At 41.4% G+C, this 22,055-nt stretch overlaps 2 protein-coding genes across 2 annotated transcripts; both read left to right on the forward strand.

Annotated features, from left to right (window-relative positions):
• The first annotated feature begins 8,187 nt into the window (after positions 1-8,187).
• Positions 8,188-11,290, forward strand: hmx1 (H6 family homeobox 1). The gene is made up of 2 exons (XM_041036436.1): positions 8,188-8,778; positions 10,327-11,290. Exons 1-2 carry the CDS (start codon positions 8,478-8,480, stop codon positions 10,947-10,949), a joined length of 924 nt encoding a protein of 307 aa, XP_040892370.1. The 5' UTR covers positions 8,188-8,477; the 3' UTR covers positions 10,950-11,290.
• A 1,559-nt stretch (positions 11,291-12,849) lies between these two features.
• On the forward strand, positions 12,850-13,828 carry hmx4 (H6 family homeobox 4). Its single transcript, XM_041035333.1, has 2 exons — positions 12,850-13,072; positions 13,176-13,828. Exons 1-2 carry the CDS (start codon positions 12,850-12,852, stop codon positions 13,826-13,828), a joined length of 876 nt encoding a protein of 291 aa, XP_040891267.1.
• The last annotated feature ends 8,227 nt before the right edge of the window (positions 13,829-22,055 follow it).

Consider the following 22,055-nt stretch of genomic DNA (forward strand, 5'->3'; position numbering starts at 1 on the left):
ACAAGTCCGCCTGCAATGACATCTTATTTATGCTTGCTTCTGCGTGGAGAAAAGGAGAAAAAAACGATAATCCTATTCGAAAAGTGGTTGAAATGTTCAGTAATTGTTTAGAAAAAAAATCCTTATATCAGAGTGTCTGGATTAACTTTAAATAAATATACCAAAGACTCGCAAACCACTGTAAACACCTCAAAGAGCAGAATAACCTCTATGACAACCAACCCAGGTGTGACACAGCTCCTCACGGTGTAATGTCGGACCTTGAATACACACTGGATTCAGAGATAACGGGTGTGACACTGCGCGGGTCTGTTAATTTACCTGTGTATGAAGTGTCAGAACAGTTACAGCACACCACACCTGCCCCTGATAACTGAAGTCATTTGAACAGTGTGATAACGGCCTGACAGCCTCGCTCCATCCTCCATCCTAATTTACTCCGCTCGAGCTAATTGAGAGAAAGTGCGGAAAGGGCCTAAAGCTCGCGCGCTCGACCTCGTACCCCTCTGTTGTGCGCTTCTTCTCGTGCCCTCTTCTTCTTTCTCACGCGATCATAGGCGCTCATCTGAGCATGCGAGAGAGAGAGAGAGAGAGAGAGAGAGAGAGAGAGAGAGAGAGAGAGAGAGAGAGAGAGGATTTATCGGCTCGCGGCAATTTAAAAACCTCAATAGTGTAACGAACCAGCTTGAGGGCGCGAGGTTGAATAAACAGGCTTTAAAGCAAACACTGACCGAGGGGAGAGACTCACATGATTTGCCTCGATGGATTTGATTTTTCATAATGGCGCAAATTAAGTGATAGGGCTATTCATAACTGTGCTCAACCTAATATGCAGCTAATCTGATTTCTGATAAGTGACTGGTGTCTAACACAAGGTTATTAATGTTGGGAAATATGTAGGCTAACACCAAACGTTTGTTCTTTTCCGTGGATTAATTCTAAACTGCAACGTAATAGCCTGGTATTATGTTCGTTCAAACGAGGGTAAAAGACCAATCCACGACATTACAATGCCCCCAGTTACTGTAACCTGCAGTAAATACCTCATGGGAAAAGACCGTAACTCAACAAACAAACAGCTATTTAGAAAAGTATTCACGGTTATAATGAGCCTTTTATTTTTATATATTTTGCGGCTATAAAAGAGTTGTAGTTGTCATGAGTTTGGTGTGAGGGTTCCCACAACACTGCAGGACAATTAACAAGGTCTGATCATCCACAGCGTATTGACATTATAGTTACAGTTTGATTCTCTTTGCCAAAGTGTTTTCATTATTTTGTCCACACTCATTGATTGCATCTATCAGATGTCACCGATTGATTTGCTTGTGCCTGGATCTGGGCCTTATGCAATGTAACCGAACACTTGATAGTTGCTCACTGAGTTTTTTTTTTTTTTTTAATTTTGCCACATGACCAGATTCCTTGTTTCAAAGCCTGATTCTGATTCTGTATTGAACGCTGGGCAGGTCTTGGCCTTTTACGCACACGGATCTATTTGCTTTAAGCTTATTACGGGAGGTCAGCAAGTCCCCCAACCACATGTTTTCAACTACGGTAAGAAATCATTAAGATATTTTACACTTTGCTTAGAAGCCGTTTAACATGTTGTTCTACCAAGACCACAAAAAAAAAAAAAAAAAAAAAAAAGAAACTATAGACCCTGCATGGCTGAGAAGGGAAATTCACAAATTCATATATTCCCTTTTTAAACTTGGAAGCATTATTTAGTTTATCTAACTCACGTCGATATGAGTTTTAAGTTCCTTCACGAAAAGATGCATTTTAAAATATACAGAGAAAAGTGACTGTGGTACTTCAAAGTTAATTTACAGTGACCCTTTTTTGACATTTACATATCTGTGTTATAACGGTGAGTTTCTGGACTTGTGATATTTTCCAGCTAAAGGCCCACCAGAGCTTTCCTATCATACTGCCGTCGGCCACCTTGTTTCCCTTATTTTAAAGTATTCTTTCGAGGGACTGAAAACTTTCTAGGCATTTCGGAGCAGGAGAGCAGGCGTGGATTTGAGCACAGGGACGGCGGAGGGGGAAACGTCCCCGCTTTTCAGCCCCTTTGTACTGGGCTGACGAGTATGTCCTGACAGGGGTTAACGTACCGTAAAGAGGTTAAACAAACGGACATTCCCGTTAGAAATCCTCCAGACACATAAGGCCTTATAAGTGGAGAAACTGGCAGCGGTGGTCTCGAGTTTTAACCAGGAATGGAAACGAAACCGGTCTGATTCGTTTTAAAGCTTGACCACTTTTTTTTTTTTTTTTTTTATAAACATGTCTTTTTGTTTGTTTTTGTTTTATTATATTCAGTACAGTCCTATGACAATAAGCTGGGGCGAGCTGGGATAAATTTCGAAAAGAAACACTACATGTATGTAATTTCAGCTGGTTTCCGTGTGTGTGATACACGGTGATACTCATTAACCGGAGGACACTGATGTATTCATTTATTTTCATTTAATCTTACAGATTTTTATGTGAACTTAGTTTATGGAACGACCAATAACGACGTACAGAAATGTTTGTTCAAGTTTTATCCATCTGAACTGCTAGTTACCAAACATAAAAATGTGTTCAACTAGTGGTGAAAATATCTGAAATTATTACCAACAAAATCAATATCAGGTAGAAACACATATGGGCCCCTTTGAGCTTAAAATGCTTATGATTCGTAGGTTCACTGTTCCTCTGGATTTTTGTCAGGACTAACGAAGTAAGTATACATAATAGAAAAAAAATAAGTAAATAAAATGATTAATGTTTCGATCAGTCTGTCTTCTCTCACACATTTTGCCTGAATATAGGCCTGAATTTTAACATTATGTTTAAAAATCAAACTGGTAATATGTAATTGTGTGTAGCAGAACGTTCCATGAGGTTTGTTCAGAAAGTGAAAAGAAGATGAAAACAAATGCTAATGTTATGTTCTTTAACTGCAGAAATCCACATCACAGTCAGGTGGAGCAGCCCAGCTTATATAATTAACATTTCCTTCCCATAAAATCCATTTGGATGTAATTTGACGTGATGTCCTTCTGTCATTTTCTATCAAAGAAATTCAGTCTGTGTGGAATAAAAGAGCCCGTGGTTAAAACCTTTGAACCTGAACATTTGACTGGAGATATAAAGGCCTGACCCTTCCATTTAGGGACTTTACAGTCACATTATCCTGCATGAAGGCTGATAATGATTAGATGTGTATTCTACCATATGTAAAATGAACTGTAGGCTATTCTTCGAATGAATGGCCCACTGACACAAATACATGAGGCAGAACGACCATGAAAATATACAGCAGGCTCTGAATGACTTCTTAACAATGAGAGAGATGAACATGCACATCGCAGACAGAGCAGACAGATGTGGAGTATTTCTTAAGGAGAGGAAAAACTATGCTGTTGTTTTATGTGTTTTGCATAAAATGCAGTTTCAGGCGCAGCAGCATTAATAAAGTTTGTCTTAAGAAGGAAAACAATGGGTCCGAGGTGTTAAGCTCTTGTTGTGCTTTTGGATACAAACATGAATGTGCTGACTTGAAATCCAGCTACAGTAAGAACGGGTGTAAAATCCCCCAAAACCCTGCAGTCTTTGCAGTTCAGAAACGAAAATCTCTTTCAAGCAGTCCTTGTTGTGCGGCTCACGCTGATATGGAGCTAAAAATGCCTTGCTAAAGTCTGGCATTTGTAGGCTATATGCTGTTGACTTGCACTGAGAGGAAAGAGAACGACAGAGATTATGGGCAATTAAAGCCCACTTTATGCTGGTGTGCTGGCGTCACAAAGTCTGGCCAAGAATGCTCACCTCGGCTAATACTATCAATGAGAACAAACTCTGCAGCATCAACTTATTATGTACAGTGAATTATTAATGCCAGAGCTAGCACAGTCAGGCTAAGCCGGCTTGCCAGTTAAGGAAAGAAGGTTTGAAAAGACATCATCTTAGAATGCTGAATAGTTAAATGTAGATTTGACAAGATCATGAATAGTGAGAAGACGAGATTCACTATTTTACTATTAAAAAGACAAACATATTAAACATTAAAAGTAGAGAAACCACATTGTTGCAGGTTTAAGCAGAGACTGAGAATCCATTTTGCTTCTATTACATTTCTGAACTAATCAGTGCTTTGCTCAACTTTGCAGCAGGCAGCTGTTGCCAGGAGAATTTTAGCTGAGGGTTTTAACAGATTATGAAATTACAGCAAGATGGTGGTTTTGGCTGTTTTCTAACCAGCATGGTGCAAGGTGGTTTCTGCATAAACTGCTCTGATGATGAATAACTCCTGGAAATATATGTGATGTATGAAATCTAAGGTGCATTGCACTGTTTTAACCATTAGAGGGCCCCCCATAAACCAGAGACGATCTGTTAATAGGAAGCAGCTCTCTCATGTGTGTGACTGTTACAAGTTTCAGTGGTTCATGTTTGCCTGCTTTATTAATGTTTAGTTGCATTTTATTTGTTTGTGCCCCAGTTCTGTCAAATGTTAAAATGAATAAACTAAATAAATGTAAATGTCAATGTTTTTACTGTATGTTTAAATTCATACACATGCATAAGTTTGTGAATGTTGGCATCACCTCAGATACAAGTCAGCTGAGGTCACTATACTTCACAGAGTCTCTATGAAGATCTCTTAATGTAAAGAGAGCTGTGAAATGCCCCAGAGGACATACATGGCTTCCTGTCTCTGCCTGCCTGTCTCACTGCTTCCAGTGTAATGAACTAGGTCAAACTGTCTCCACTTTCATTGACTGTAAACCCCTACTGAGAGCGGTAGACTCCAGATCCATTAAAATCACACTTGAAGGAGTAATGGCTGTTATAAAATGGTGATTAGACCTGGGTAATTTCAAAATAAAAATTAAAAAAGAAAAAAAAAAAAAAGTCTCATTCTTTTTACATTTTAAATAAAAGATCATCCATCTCTGAACAGAACAAACTGGAATCAATTGTGGCTGCCAACCAGAGAGCTGGAAAATGTTTTATACTGGTCTTGTGTAAGATGTCCAAAGCATGTAATGTACGTTATGCACAGTCAATTTGCTTCCCAAAAAACAATCACATTTTTTCCTCACTGCCATCTCACAGAGGACTTCTGTTTTGTCTTGGATGATAACAACACAAACTGTAACACTGTGCTTCGCTGCTTACAGGCCTGGCAGCACAGAGGGTCGGAAAATGCTCACCACCGCCAACTGGAGAAACATGCTCAATTTGATGCAGCTGTCTCCTGAAGCACATGCTGATGATATGATTCTGTGTGGTGAAACTGTGTGTATTTCAGATCTGTGCTAGCATGGAGGGGGCTGTGGCTGTGGAGCAGGCCAGCAGGCCGTATAAAGCAAAGGGCACGCCAGGCTGGATAAGGATCAGAGGAGGATGAGAGAGAGGAGAGAGGAGGGAAAGAGAAAAGTGAGAGAGGGGCCTCTGGGTCTAGACTGTCAGCCACCAGAGCAGGGGGCGCTGGCCGGGATGCCACATCGTTCAGACGGCCTGGTGTACACAGAGAAACCTGAGCTAATGTGGGGTTTTGACACATGCAAACACATCATATGTAAAAACACACGCTTCTATACAGGCTTATTTTCAGAGAGGCGGCTGGGATGATTAAATTGCGTACACAGGGTGATGATGATGGTGAAGATTAGTGAGGAATGCAGCAACAAGTTCTACTGTTTGTTGAAGAAAGGCACCGTGAATAAAGGCAGATAGTAGCCGACGATATAGGAACATAATCTTACATGCTGCAACAATTCTGCACCAACTCCTCTTGAACTCCTAACCCTCACACACACATTTTTATATGATTAACAATCATGCCACAAAATCTATTATTTGGCCCACTAAAGAGGTTTTTTTTTAATTAACAGCTGGATTACATCCAAATCTATGATCATTCAGAAAACCTTTATCTGCAGCAGCACAAAACACCTCATGAAGAAATATGAAAACAATGTGAAGCTGTCAAATTATTTGCTTGTATGAAACACAAGATAAAAAATTATAATTAATTATAATTATAATCTTATTTATTTTACCCAAGTATTACAATGCAGGATCTGTGAGTAATAAAGAGCAATAACCCAGCAAAAATAAAGTATGTTGTGTTTTTCAAGTTATGATGATGATTTTGTTAATTATTATCAGGTGGACCTTCAAATACACTATGTCAATTACTGCATTAAAAGCACACACCTTTTATTTCCATTGTCCTTTGTTTCAGGAGGCTATTTGTATGATGTACTAAAATGTATTAGTTGTAACATCATGAAGACAGACCCAGCATGATTTCCCAGTATCTACAGAGTTTATTATAGACCAAGTTCTTGGCCTTTTTCTCCGCAACTCACGACTCACGAAGTCCTATATTAAAAGGCAATGTAAAAATAAATGCTAATTAATACAAATTTCTTCAGATAAATCTCACAGCTGATGGAGCTGAGGCTGAGAGTTCACATTTCTAGTCATTAAATATTAAGTTAAGTAGACTTTTTGGCCTCGTGAGGAAGACAACGAGACACAAACCGAATTAAAGGCGCATCAACAGACGCGATATTAAGTCTCTTTATTGACTGAGATGTTACAAGACAGGTGCAAGACTCAGCTCTTCAGCACACGGCTCATGTTACTGTTGTCTGCGCTGAGTGTTAGGTTGAAGAGCAACATTACCGCTGATCCTCTGTCAAAGGGTAAGTCTAGCCTAAGGGAGAGAGGAAGGGAGAGAGAGAGAGAGAGGGGGGGGGGGGGGAAGCAGAGAGAGAGGGAGTGAGCGAGAGAGGAGGGGGGGGGGGGGGGGAGCAGAGAGAGAGAGGGAGTGAGCGAGAGAGGAGGGGGGGGCTGAAGTTAAAAGGTCAGCGCCGCTGACTCCATTGAGGGAAATAAAAAGCTCAAATGTCTTGCCATTTCAACGAAAAGGGTAAAGACGCCCGTCAGCACTCATTTAAATGTTTCTGATGATCTAATAGTGATAAGCTTATCTTAATCTGAGCGATGAGGGCTGCAGTCAGTGGAAACATACTACTTTTAATCACTTAACTTCTTCATGTTCTTACAGTGAAATAGTCTGTAAGTTAAACCAGAGGCAGAGCAAACAAAATATCGACTAGCGACTTTCGTGCAAAAATTCACTCACATGCTCATGAGTCAAAAAAAAAAGCAAAAAAAAAAGACTTGGTATTAAGTAACATAACTTAAGTTTGGTTTGGGTCTTTGTGTCTGCATGGACTGCTTTTTAAGGATGTGGTGTGCTGTTTGTTTTGTGGGGAATTTCCCAGGAACCAAAGGTCTGTTGCGCAAAGTCAAATAGAAATTTCGAGTTTATAATGATCAATTTAGGGGAAAAGGGAAAACGAAACGAACACGCAATAAAGCAAACGTATATGTTCCCCTGCTGAAACTATTTTTTCACGTTAAAAGCCTGAACTGAAACAGCACCATTGTAGTGATAAATGGGCCTGGAAAAAAAAAACATCTTAAAATAAAAGAGCACGTGTTTAATTAGACGTGATTAAACCACGCCACGCGGAAGCTTCAGATAAACAGGCTTATTATCAACCATTACGCAAAGTTTGGACAACCTTTGACAGCAGCCGCTTTTTTTCCAAGACGCAGCGCTTCACGTGCCATTTTGCACGCTTCAGTGCGCACGTGTTCAAGCCTCATAACTCTGAGGTCAATGACATCATGCCACTGTAAGCCACCACTGATGAATCGTTGGTTTTTCCTGTGTCCATGTAATGGTATTAAAATGGTAACGTAGGCTACTTCAGCACACACACACACACACACACACACACACACACACACACACACGTAAACCCTTAAAACTGACAGGCTCCATACTGTCCTTCCCTGCCAGTTCAATAGCTGTAGACTGTAAGCGCTTCCTATGTGAGAGTGGACCGGTGGACCGGGGGAGGCTCGACCCCGGGGATGGCTGCTGCCCTGGCGCATCTTTATTTTGATTTGCACTCTAATTGACCCAAATAAAGACTGCTGTACCACGAACAGAGGTTTTCTCCTGGCTGCGTGGCCTCGAGGGGACGGCCCTGCACGTGAACACAAACGCGCGCACACACACACACACACACACACACACACACACACACACACACACACACACACACACACAGCAGCGGCGGCTGACGCAGAGAGACAGTCTCCTTTCCTTGGAAAACCCCATTTGCTATTGTGCTCGTCCAATAGCTGCATGCCCTCGGCTCGTTAAGCGTTTGACTTGACGTTTCACGGTACTACTGCTTCCGTCTCCCTGTCTCCCTCTCCTCCCGCTGGCACCGAGGAGATCCCCGTCCCGGCTCTGTCATGACTCCTCATCTGATCACAGCCCAACAACAGCGAGGATTGAAATGACTGCTCGGACCTTCGGTCCACTTGACGCACAATCGAGACGGGATAAGCTCGGCTTTTGCGAAAAAGCGCAGTGAAATCGGGAAAACATGCAGGAGAAGCTGACCGAAACCCAGACTCCCACTTCATCGAGGGCGTCGTCGTTTTTTATCGAGAACCTACTGGGCAAGGAGCGGAACGGACAGGAACCCACGTCGGACAGCAGTCGAGGGGAAACTGGTGTGGAAACGGTCTCTGCTGTCCGAGTCCTTGACGCACATCACGCCGACACGGGCGCTCCAGCGCCCCACGGCTCCAGCTCCACGGCCAGGTCTCCATACAGAGACTCGTCATTGCAGTGGTACCGCGGGGGGGCTGCCTTAAACTTCAGAGCTTTGGAGACACCACACAGTGAGTGTAGCTTTTATGCGTCCTAGAAATACAGTCAGTATTTTCTCTAGGTGCAAAACATATCATGAGCCTATGTGCAATATAATACACAAAATGCATAGTTTGTTGCAGCTATTGCATGAACTGTTAGAGGAGGTGGAATAGACTGGGGCGAGCAGATCACCACATTTTTTTTAAATAATGGTCTATTGTATTATTTTAATAGACAAAAACACTACAGAATTAGTGGCTTATGAGAATTATATCATAATCATCTCTTTGACTATGGTCGTCGGTTCTAGATCACATTTATACAGCTTTTATTTACCATCATGCCTGTCTGGTGTCATTAGACACACACACACACACACACACACACACACACACCGTGGGATCGCTTGTTTATTGGGGTGGCTTTATTAGAAGCATGTGGAGTTCATATATAAAACGGGCACGTCGCATGTTGCTTCTCGCTTCATTAAATAAAAAAAAAAAAAAACTCAGGGCAAGTCGACTGTGGAGCCCAGATTCTTCTTCTCTCCATTTACTCACCGAGCTTCCTCACAGCTCATTCACAGCCTGACGCGATTTGTTTTATAATGTGTGTTAACATTCGGCATTTTTTATGGAATAACAGGCCGAGACAAGGCATTGATCTGTAAAACACGTGCAAGATTTCACGTTTGATGTTTGATCACTCTACTTCACAAAAGCATTGGACATTATTCATTGTTGCTTGTAATCAGCCCGCAACCCAGTCGCTAGATTACGCACATGGATTACGCAAAAATGCCCAGAACACAACCCCAAACAGAGACGCAGTGTAGCCCTGTACGTCAACATGACGCTTTTACGCACATCCAGTGCCAGTTATGCTGCTCACAATAAAACACTGCTCCTCCCTTTACTACTTACATTTAGATTATTTGACTTTTAAAACAACATCATCATCATCATAGTTATATTCTCAAGTCATGGGTGCCACTGGCCAACACCAATGCCCACACAGTAAATTAACTTGGCATTAACTTGTTGGATGCTGAGGATTGGGCTATAAACTGCAAAGGTCTTGTTGGATTTTCGATGGCAGACAGTTATCTATTCACTATAATCTTATCTGTATCATAAATGGGCCTAAAACAACTTCCTCGTGGATCGTGTTTTACAGAATCCAATCAAAACGTTTTAACCCTGCCCATGCGCACCTCGACTCTCTGCCAACGAATAATCTGCAAAACACAAAAATATTTTAAGTAGTATTTAAATAAAAGTTCATTTAAAAACCACAGTACTTCTTTGGAGGGGTGAAAATGTCAGATAGACAACGTTTTATCTCTTCCGAACTTCAATAAATTAATAATCTTTTAAAAATTCTTTATTCCGCCATGACTCTATCTCTCACACACACCCACACACAGAGAAATTAGACTATATATATATATATGTATATATATGTATATCTATATCTATATCTATATATATATATATATATATATATATATATATATATATATATATACACTTTTTTAAAAAAAAAATAAAAATTATGGTTTTTTTCTGTCCTTTCAGGTCCAAGGGATAATACAAGTTCAGAGGACCACTGCTGCTCCATAACGACCAGTGACAGAGGTTCACCCGCCGTGTCTGAGTCGGTAACGGAGGGCAGCGATGAGACCGACCGGAAAACAGGTGACAGCAACCTGACGGACGACAACGAGGACGCGCAGCACGCTTCTGACACACGGTCGGAGCAAGAAGCATCGTCTGACTCGAGCTCCACTCGGAAAAAAAAGACCCGGACCGTGTTCAGCCGCAGTCAGGTGTTCCAGCTGGAGTCCACTTTTGATGTGAAACGGTATCTGAGCAGCTCGGAGAGAGCGGGACTGGCAGCGTCTCTCCACCTGACGGAGACTCAGGTCAAAATCTGGTTTCAGAACCGGAGGAATAAATGGAAGAGACAGTTGGCGGCGGATCTAGAGGTTGCTCACATCCCAAACTCGACCCAGCGGATTGTCAGGGTCCCCATCCTGTATCACGAGGGACCCGCACCCACCCCAGCGCTGGGTTTCAACTTGACGGGTCACCCAGTTTCTCCACCCGTTGCGGGCTTCTCTAGCTCCATCAACTATCCTCTGTCCTCGTTTGCTCACTCCATGAGCATGCTAAGGTCGCAGATGACCGGCTTGGTGTAAAGACTGTTCAAGACTGATACATCAGACTGTTTGTTAACAACATAAATTCACCCTGTGAATATAGAATCGTGCAATAACCCACAATGCCGCAGAAAACTGCTGACTGCATCCAAAGAGCCGCAGAGTCCGTGATTATAACGCAAAGTAATGAATCGTTCTTCTATTTCTGTTCATAAGCCTCTACAAGAGTCTCTGCTCCTGTCACTGTATAGACTATAATAACAAGCATGACCAGGCCCGGGTAATGGAGGCCGAAGGTGTTCATGTACTGTATGTTTGAATACACACATATTTTTGCAAACTTTTATATTTAAAGCCACAGATTTTTCCAACTTTGTCACTTTTTCACATAATAGATAAATAAATAAATAAAAAACAAGCACAACTTTGTCTGTTTTTTTTTGTTGTTGTTTCTAAGCATTAACAAATGTGCCTTTGCTTTCTGTGAATCATAAACGGGCAGGGTCACACAGAGAAGTGTTTATAGAGAAATGAAGTGAATCCATATGTTCTGTGACACAACCAAAGAACAAAGCTGAGAGCAGCAACCTCGGAAAGACAACGTTGACCTTTATATACTAATGCTACAAGTAGGAAGTAAGAGGTAGCTCCTCTCACCTGCTTTGGGGGTAGAGGGAATCTGTGTACTTCATAAAGTTATCTAAGAACACAAAATATTTTTTGATTATCAGTGTCAAAACTGATATTTAATTCAAACCGAATTAGTATATACAGACATGGAATTCTACTTAGATCAACCAGTGGTTTGCAGACTTTATTTAACAAATGCCCACCAGTCAACCAGTCATTAAGATGCGTCCTTACACCATAATACTGAGGAAGTTAAGTATCTAAATAAGGGACCACATCAAAACGCCACATGTGAAAATGTATTGTTCATAAATTTTAGCTTGTCCCCAAATGCATGCACTTCATTCATGCAAAACTCCGACTTTCTACAATAAAATAAAATATATGGCATTACAAGCAGAGACAGAAGGTGGCCAAGCAAAAGAAATAAAACTAATGGGCTATTACTACAATCCAAGTTTCACATTTCGCACAAAAATATCTAGGTATTATGGATTTGAAATGCTACAAATATTTCGTATTATTATAATAATGACAAAGTTAAAAGCAACTATATTTGTTGGGATATATTTTATTTTTTTCCCTTTAAGCTCCTAAAACAGCTGCAGGCCCAGTCACATAAAAAACAGACTAATTCTATACGATGATATATGATTTTTGGAAATATTATGAAAACATTACAGTGATACACATGCAATGCTACAGCAATAATAACGATCCACGTCACTTTGAGTTTTCAAATCAGTTGGAAAACTTTTTTTTCGGACCCCCAACTCTGACTCAAATTAAACAACTGTCTGGCGGAAAAAGAGACAAAGGAGGCCACGATCAAAACCACCCTCCTCTGTGCTTGGTCTCACAGCGCACATACTGTATGTGGTGTGAAATAGAAGTGAAATTAAACTATTCTTTATTTTCCTGGAGGTCCCCTGTAGGGCTTCGGACCCCGGGTCTCCTCGCTGCAGATGTACGAGAATGAGTGGAGAGTTTGATAGAAGCGGTGTGTAAGGGGGGGGGGGGGGGGACACAACAACACTCTCCTGCCCTCCCTTCTCCTCCCATCCCCTCGCTGTTATTGGCCGCACTGCAAGCTCCTCTGGACCAATCAGCGAGGAGAAAGCGCGCTCCATCCGGTGTATGCAGTAGCGGTGCAGGCAGAGCATCGCCAGCCCAGTAGTGTCTGCTCAGCGGCTGCTGCTATGGTTGGTGGAGCATCGAGACGTTAGTGGTGAGATTAACGTCCCGGTTTTGAGTCAACGGCAAGTAGAGTCGCGGAAGTAAACAAAAGAGGACTTACGCCTTGGAGAATATGAACAAAGTGGATGCACCATGTCGACCCGTCGCCTCTCTGAAATTCACTATTGACAACATCCTCAACCTCAAGACAAGCGGGAGGAACTGTGACAGTTGTCACCCCGCCGGACTGCAGGATGATTCGGCCACGGAGACGCGTAAAGACGGTTTCCAGAGTCACCACGAGGAGCACGGAGCCGAGCAGAGGCAGGACCCGGGCAGCAGGCTCCATGAAAGTGGTAAGAGGGTTTTGATGAATTTGTAGCCTCAAGCTTGTGTATAATAGAAACCTTCTGTGATCTGTGTTCACCATTACGCACAACTCGCATCCGATGGTATTAGAGTTTCAGGTCAATGTAGCATGCAGCACAGTTCGAGACTTAACCACGGATGGTTCAACGAAGTGTAAATTTGTTGCAGAGTTGACCACAGACTGCAGCGCAGCAACGGAATCGGTCATCATCAGCCGCGGAGACTCGAGGAAGGCGACGGAGGTGCGCTTCGAGAGCGGGGACAGCAGCTGCGACGACAGTAGCTCCACCACCACGGCCACGGACGCCCACAAAGGAGGCAGCCCGGCTAAGAAGAGCAAAATGATAACGAAAAAGAAAACGCGCACTATTTTTTCCAAGAGACAGATTTTCCAGTTGGAGTCTACCTTCGACATGAAACGCTATCTGAGCAGCGCAGAGCGCGCCTGCCTCGCCAGTTCTCTCCAGCTGACGGAGACCCAGGTGAAAATATGGTTTCAGAACCGCAGGAATAAATTGAAACGGCAAATCTCGACCGAAATCGACGGACCCGTTAGCGATTTCCCCGAGACTGGAAAGCCCGTGGTGGTGGGGCAGCTCCCGGCCTTGTACAAAGAGAGCAACCTGCTGGGGAGATGCCTGCTGCCCATGCCTCTGCCCGTGGTGTACCCGGGGAGTAGCACGCCTTATCTCTGCTTCTCAAACGCCAGCAAGTACTTCAGCCTGTACGACGGGGACGTATGATGGTTTGAGTAATTCTCCACGTGAAAGAGACACTTGTTGGTGGTCTGTTGCCAAGTTTCGAGCATTTAAGGTGTTAAGATGGTGAGGCCGGACCTGCGGCCTTAACTTTATGAAGACTGCAAGTTAATACGACAGAGGAGTAGTTACATATCACATAAAAATAAGCTGATTCGGTATTATTTATTTTTCATTCATTTATGGGTTTTTATAGGCCTGACACTAAACCTGCTACAGATACACAGAGCCGTTTTTAGAAAATAGCAGGCTAAGCTAATGATAGCCTGAGGGAGGCCTAAAACACTATCAATTTCTACATTTTATTGTTTACATGGTATTTCATTATATTATTATTATTATTATTATTATTATTATTATTATTATTATTATTATTATCGACAACAGCATTTCCAGCAGCCTAAAGCCACCAAAGAAATTACCATAGCCTAGCTATTTGCATGCATTTCCTGTATCATAATGATTTTTGAATTACTGAAATTATCTATGTATTTAAATGAATGTAATTAACATTTTATTCTATGTTTCACGCATGTCTATTTTTTCTGAGTATCCTACTATTCTTACTTTATTCCACGTTTGCCTATAGGCTCATTACACCATTTACTGAAACTGTAATTAAAACATCATTCAAGAAATATTTTACAGGATTGATTCAGTATGTTGAGGTGAACTTTGTGTTTCAGATGTCAATGGTTTATGAATATATGAATTTGCAGATATTTGCAGAATTTTCAGTGTACATTCAGTCAGTTTATGAATCCAAACATTAGTTTTTAAAGTACCTTTGTAATTTCAGCATACACAGTGCTACGTGGATTTTACAGGTAAAAGAATACAATAAGGTTTATATGATGCAGAAGTAGCAAAATCTTAAATCAGAGCAAAAACATAAACACCCTGGCTCCATAAAGACTGGCTGTTGTAAATCTGTCTTTAATGACACCATGTTTGATAATCCAATGGGCCCCGATTGTTTCTAGGCCCACACTACAATTTTTTTAATGCAAAACACAGGCCTCAGTACTTACTGTATAAACTGTATAAAATAAGCAAAATTCAGAACTGCTTATAAAATTCTGCTGGTTGAATATTTTAATCAAAAGGAACAGGATCATAAAAACTGTGATGTCAGTAAGTCTGTCAAAAAAAAAAAGTTTTCAAAATCAAAATATTCATCTGCAGCTAAAATAGCTGGCATATTGGAGAAATAAACTGCACATTGTGGTAAACCACACAGGCTCATAAAATTAGACTAATTCTGTTCCTCCATGAGAAACTAAAAACATTTGGAGAAATACTGATCAATAGCTGAAGGGCCACCTCACATTACATATGTAAGCCCGTATGACCTACACAGCAAGTGGTTACACATTCAGACAAACTGGTGAATGCTTATTCATATAAAACTAAGCAACATGCTATATCAGTAGATCAATAATTTTGTTCCTTGTTGAGAATCTAAAACATTTTGGTCCATGCAAGAAGTGGCTGACAGATGCAGACAGGAGGTGAGGCTCGTTCCTTCCTGATTTTCTGTGTGAGACAGTGTCTAGATCATCAGTCTCGCCTCCTCAACGGTGGCCACTCTGCTGTTGTACCACAGCCACAGACCAATACACCAGCAGCCTCAGCATAATTTAAAGTGTACACAATGGAAAGCTGTGCTCCTACTCGTGTGAAGCCACGCCAAGGTTCATTCCTTATGGACTAACTTCAAGTCAGGCGTATTACTAAAGCTTTAGGTCTGCGCTTTGGAAATAAACCTCAGACTCCAGAGTGAACAAATGCTCCAAACTAATCCCTAAAAAGGAAACAGGGCCATCTGCTTTCTGGATTTCCTGCTTCTTAGTTGTCTTAGTTGTCACATCATATGCTTAGTGGAATGTGTAACTCTTTATAATATTATAAAGAAAAACAGGGATGAAAGAGACAAAGCAGTCAGCAATGATGGCTGGATATAATCAGGAGGATCCCAGTTTATTTTAGCTGTTATAAAACTGAAGGTCTAAGAAAAATGTACAAAACAGTTTGCGTCAATTTGCAAATCTAGATATTTTTCTCAAACTGGTGACACAACCTGCTTATTCAAGATCTAAACTATGCATTATGGTATACCAAACAGGCAACGTGATATGAGTTAGTCTAATTATGTTTCTCTTTGAAAAGCAAAAATGTTTTGGAAAATTACTAAGGTGGTAAAATACTGTATGGCCCTCTGCACTGCATATTTTGTTTTGGGATATGTTCTTCTGCTGAACTCTTTACAGTTCTTGTGATTATTTAAAGAGATTCATAATATTGGCATCTATAAGATCTCAAATCCGTCTGAAAAGCTCCACTGTGTAACGCTGTAATGTTTGGAACCTCATGATTTTCCCAAGACCAAAAATAATTTAATATTTTATTGATCCCTGCAGGGAATCGTTTCACCCTTCTTATGCCATAAACTTATCTTTAAACTTATCCTTGACTTGGACAAAAAGATCTGTGAGCAGCACAGAACTAAACTGGATCCAACATACGCTTTGATGAGCCAAGGCCTGGTCTACAACTATGAATTGTATAGTGTCAGAGGAATGAAAATCCACATCCTGCATTGACTGAGCTGAAAGTCACTTGACCTTATCAGTGCTGCCCTTTGACCCCCAGCGCAGTTTGCTACAACCCTTTACATTTTTAATAATGTAAACCCAAATCATACACAATACAAAATCCAAACTATAAAGGAATACCTACATATTTTTGCTGTAAACTGGATTTTATATAAAAGAAACAGGAGGCTATCTGTTCATTATTGACCCAGTGCACCATATAATAAAGAAATCTCTGAGGCATTCGTGTGCATCATTATATGTGAGATTCAGAGACACGGATCATGCGTGCATGCGTGTGTGTGTGTGTGAGTGCCTCTTTTCAGAAGAAAAGAGGCCTGTTATGTCCGACATGTTGTCTCGTATTTCAGAGCTGCTAGAGAGAGTCATAGCAGTACTCAGTACCCACAATCCCTGGCGGCTATCTGATCAGACATGACGGCAGACTGTCAAAATGCAAGGTGTGGCTAAATGGTATATGACTTATATTAAAGTTGTATTGAATGGAGACATTAATTGAAGATCAGACTGTCTAGAAGGCACCAAACCTGGATCTTTGGACTGCAGAGGATGAGGTAAAATTATTTTTTAATGTAAAGCTTTATTTGGCATGACGGAGAACATTCTAAGTATGTCAGACATAAATGTACTAATTCACCTCAGTGCTCGTCATAAGAAGTGCCAATTGTCTCTACTGCTGTGCTCTTTTCATTTTGTCACTCCATCCTCCTCTCCCATTCTTACTCTGCTTGCCTCCCACCTCTTGCCCTGTCATAGTTCATCACAGTAGTCTGTGCACTGAAGCCTGACTGTGTGCGATTCTAACTGAATGAGAGAGTCTGAGGAGGAGAGAGTGTAACAAGGAGAGAGAAAAAGAGGGAGGAGGGATTGTTGAGAGCCAGTTGATGAGTGTGTGTTTGTGTTGGAAAAACTACGATCACGTTTGTATTTCTGCATGGGTCTGCGCCTCTCTATAGCTGAGGTCTGGCTGGTCAGGAGCAAGGAAATGCTGTTCCTGTTGGTTGGAGAGCAACTCAGAGAGCGTGTGTGTGTGTGTGTGTGTGTGTGTGTGTGTGTGTGTGTGGGTGCGCGCACATTACGCCTGGGTAAAACTCACTGGCAGCTCCTTTCTGCATGACTAGATGGGGGCCCCTCTCCCAGCTCGCCCGTTACTTTAACCTGTGTTGACCTCTTCCAGTCATCTGACAAAGGTCATCGCCCAAGACGATGGGAGAGACCGTCCTCGAACATGTTTCTGCAACATGAAAGCACAGAAAAGACTGTCACCAAAAGATTTCACATGGAGGATTTCATACAGACGCTCTAATTGTGGCTCTGTAGGACAATAAGGAATGGGCTGTATTTAGAAGATATATTTTGTCTATATGGTGAAAAAATGTTTTCAGTTTGCTGAGGAAAAATTCATATCAACCACAGCCCTCGGTTTAAAAATGCCTCAACTGTGCTGGTCACTCTGATAAAATAAGATACGCTCCAAAACAAAATGTGAAAGCAGTATTTGCCGGTGCTCTCTCCAGTATCAGTTGGCTCTGAAAAGCCAGTGTATGGATTCCCCCGGGGGTGTCCCGATGCACTGCAGGGCAACCTGAGACCAAAACTACATGACACAGCACATTGTAAAGTAAACAACGAGGCTATTAGTTAGAGGGGGAAATCTGAGACACGAGGTCTGTGTATGTGTCACACTTAAAGACTGTTTGATGGTCTATTGATCTGCTAATTTAGTCACCCATCCACCCCTCCACCCCCGCTTCTCCATGATGCAAATTGCTTGAGGAAATTGAAAGATTGCAGAGGGGATGAAATCAGATAAAAGCAAGTGCTACAGACACAGAGATAAGAGGTGAGAGAGTGCGGGGATGAGACCAGACTGGACCGTGGCCAAACGTTAATTGCAAAGCAAGCCAAGTGAGAGAGTAAAAATAAATAAATTTAAATGAATGAATTTAAAGACCATACAATATAAACTCGGCCAAAACTTGAATGTGTGTGTTGATTAAGTTCCAATGACCATTTTAACCTGCCGACAGAGTATCGTATTTACATGTCCATTTTGAATATTAACTGTTGTGTGACAGTTTACCAGATGCTTTATGGTGCTGTAAACTAAGCCCATCAGCACATTAGAACAGCAGACAGGAAGTATTTGGAGATAGATTTTAACAGAGGTCTGCAGAGAACATGGACGTGCACCCATTCAAAAGATAAGAATCACAGCAGAGGAAACGAGGCGGTATCTCACTTCTATCCAAAGAGAAATGTTATTAAAGAAGACTGACAGGGCCCCTGAACAAGCCATAGAGGCAAGCACTGTGTTGAACAAACGTGAACTTTGACCCCCCAATACACTGACCTCCACCTTCACTTTCTGCATCTTACAGTTCACTGAGTTGTGTAACACTACTGTTGAATCGTACTGGGAGTGGCAGACAGTATCAGATAGGACGGGGAAATGAGATTAGAAAATTAATTTCGTGATATTACATTGCAGTGTAATCCGTGTAATTCTAGTTAGCTGCTTTCTACAATTATGTAACATTCTTAATTTTGCTCTCTACCTCATGCAAATTATTCCCTCTTGCATGTTTGGTGTGAAAACACCTGAAGATTATAGCCACGCTTTGTGAGGCTTTAATGAAGCACAGTGGTGCTATGAGTTCAATGCTACTTTTAGCATGCTAACATGCTCACAGTGACAAGGTAATCATGGTGAATATTTACTACATTCACCATTCTAGTTTATCATGTTAGCATGTTATCCATTTTCTATAACACTTGATCCGTCAGGGTCGTGGGGGAGCCGGTGCCTATCCCAGCTGAATATTTGTACCAAATTTCACAGCAATCCATCCATCAGTTGAGACACTTCACTAAAAAACAAAAATGTCAACATAGCACTATTTCAGTCTGAACCAAAGAAACCTTTGAAATTGGATTGAATAGAAATTGTATAAGTGTGCTTTTAAGTATAACCCGTGCTTCATTTAGCATTATCATTGCTACTAGCTGCTGGGGTATGTGTCACTAGAGCATGTATAATGTTAGCTGCCAGAGTTGACAGATGCCTATCAAAGGTTGTTGGTGGTTTTTAAAAAAAAAAAAGCATGCAATGCAAACATGTATGTTGCACACAAATTCACCTCTAAACAGCAATTTCACAGATTTCAGTATTTTCAGACAGAGCCCAACAACAAACAACAGATAAAAACACTCCAGTTGCATTAAATCTATGTAAAATAATCTAAATTCAAACTTTTTTCATTACTTCTCTCTGTCTCAAAAAACAAACACACAATCTGCGAATCAATTAAAGAGCATCGTCTCTCACGTCCTGTCCCCTCAGACACCCTTGTCAGGATAATGTGCCATTAATCTACCACTGAAAACACATTATTGGCCAATCAATAGGTAAGATGGAGGGATAAAGGCAGAGGAAAGAGGAGAAGGAAGGAGGAGAAGGACAGGAGGCAGGGGAAGTCTAGGGGGAAGTGCCTGCACAAAGTGGGGGGGGGGGGGGGTCAACACTTATCCATAACACCAGAGAATGAGCTCCACTATGTGCAGACATGGAATACTCAATGTGGTTTCATGCTGAAAGTCAATATAGGTCCATTACCAACAGATAGAGTTGTTAGAGTGTCCTAACTTTTTCTACCACCATCTTTCTCTGTCCTCCACGAACCAGCATAACTTACAGTTTGCTTGCGTTTCATTTGAACGCTTTAACACTAATTTCACTCACGTTATCAAGACACAGGTCAGTCTCTGCTTTAGCTCTCAGACTGGATTAAAGGTTCTGCTGTCACTGTGACTGTCGCTAAACTACATCACATCCTTTTAAAAGTGAAAGTAACAGAAATATCAGATATTTGTCAGGTCAACAGCGATGAATGCAAGACAAGTCATGTCAAGACATGTCACAAACAAGCACACTCACATTCACTGTATATTCAAGCCACATGTTTTGCTGATTCACATTCTCATCAGCACTGATTATGAAATTAAATTTGAGTTACATCTATGTTCCTGTGTTAATAATGATACCTACAGCTGTCCTGGTTCCTTACCTTTAAGCCTTTTCACACACTGTTGGACAGATTGTTTCTGTGACACTGAACACACACATATACACACAAAGATGGCCACATACACCTTCAACTACAAAGGTCCGTGCAACATTCCCACCCGCACCTTAATGGTCTTGTACCACAGGATGCGGTCATCTAGATCTAAGCAGAGCAGAACATGTACTGTGCGTGTAGTAGAGCTGACCCGCACGCTACTATAGTGACATGACACACAGTAACACCCAGGAGACCAGACAGACACTGGCCTGCTGCCATTTACAGCTTCACTGGATGATGCTGAGTAAATAGCTGCAGTGAAACCCAGTCCCTAAACACCTCGTGTCCTGCAAGTTTTTGTTTTAGTCCCGCTGCACATGTGATCCAATTAAGGGCTACACAATTCAACACAAGGGCAGTTCAGGAAGATCAGCCATCCAGTTGATCTTAGTGGGTCACATGGATCCGGTAGAGCTTGGACAAAAAAAAAAAACAAAAAAAAAACCTGAGCAACAACATGTATGTGAAGTCTTTACCAGAAAACACCTGGCTATAACAATCTACTTTATCTGAGACTTGGCCAACATTTGATTACTTTTAAATCCAGGGCTAAAAGAAGAACACTGTTTGTTGGTGGCAGAGGTCAAACTAAAAAGTTTACAGCTGAAATAGAGCTGCTGTTTATCAAAGGGAATTCTCTCTCATGTCATGTCAGTATAAAAGAAACTAATCTACCAGTGCCTTGGCCTTCACAAGGAAAAAGGAAAGTCAGGTCACTAGTTTAACTATTCCAGCAGAGAAATTATGTTATATGTGGTGTTAACTAGGGGGCTTCAGGTATCACGACCAGTTTCCACCACGGTTGCCAAAGAAATCTTGAACTGACAAACTGATTCAGCTTCTAACACTGACTGTACACCTCATTTATAGCTGATAGAATCCTATTAGTAAATTAATTATACTAACCATTGAACAGTAACTGTAAACATAGTAAATGAAATGAAATGTGAAAGTGATTAAATGAGGCAGTTGTTTTTCATGAGAGGGCAGACTAAGTTACTGTACAACCCTTGCCTGAGCTCTGTGGATTTCTCAGTGAGCTGGACGGCTCTTCCAGCAGAATGAGCCAGAATGAACATTCAACCAGCAGCATTGTTGTGGCACAGTGGGATTCCAACCGTGAAGCCTGGAGGATCAGTCTCTGACGTTCTGGCTTCTGGTGGTGCTGACCAGCTGGCTAACTGATGTGGAGAGCTCAAAGATAAACTAAAGAAACAACTACTGCCAATGGCAGGCAGAAGAAAATGGCTGGTGGCTTAATATTGAAACCCTATTGATCCTGAAGCTGGCAGAGCTGGAGTTCTCTTATTTTCTTTTCTATTATTTTTGACTTTATACATTAACTTAAAAATCACCAGGGAAAACGTATCTTAAGCCCACACAGCTACATAAGATGAGCAGGGAGAATATATTTATAATGATATTAATGATATTGAATTAAATTAACAGGACATCATACGGACTATTCCTGTG

Source organism: Toxotes jaculatrix, chromosome 4 (genome assembly GCF_017976425.1).
Source record: "Toxotes jaculatrix isolate fToxJac2 chromosome 4, fToxJac2.pri, whole genome shotgun sequence".
Taxonomy (NCBI): Eukaryota; Metazoa; Chordata; class Actinopteri; family Toxotidae; genus Toxotes; species Toxotes jaculatrix.

Bases quoted from the DNA above. Each gene is read 5' to 3' on its own strand.
- hmx1 (XM_041036436.1), top strand. From the start codon at position 8,478: ATGCAGGAGAAGCTGACCGAAACCCAGACTCCCACTTCATCGAGGGCG. The intron at 8,779-10,326 runs GTGAGTGTAGCT...CTGTCCTTTCAG, and splicing joins AGCTTTGGAGACACCACACA to GTCCAAGGGATAATACAAGT.
- hmx4 (XM_041035333.1), top strand. From the start codon at position 12,850: ATGAACAAAGTGGATGCACCATGTCGACCCGTCGCCTCTCTGAAATTC. The intron at 13,073-13,175 runs GTAAGAGGGTTT...CGATGGTATTAG, and splicing joins CAGCAGGCTCCATGAAAGTG to AGTTTCAGGTCAATGTAGCA.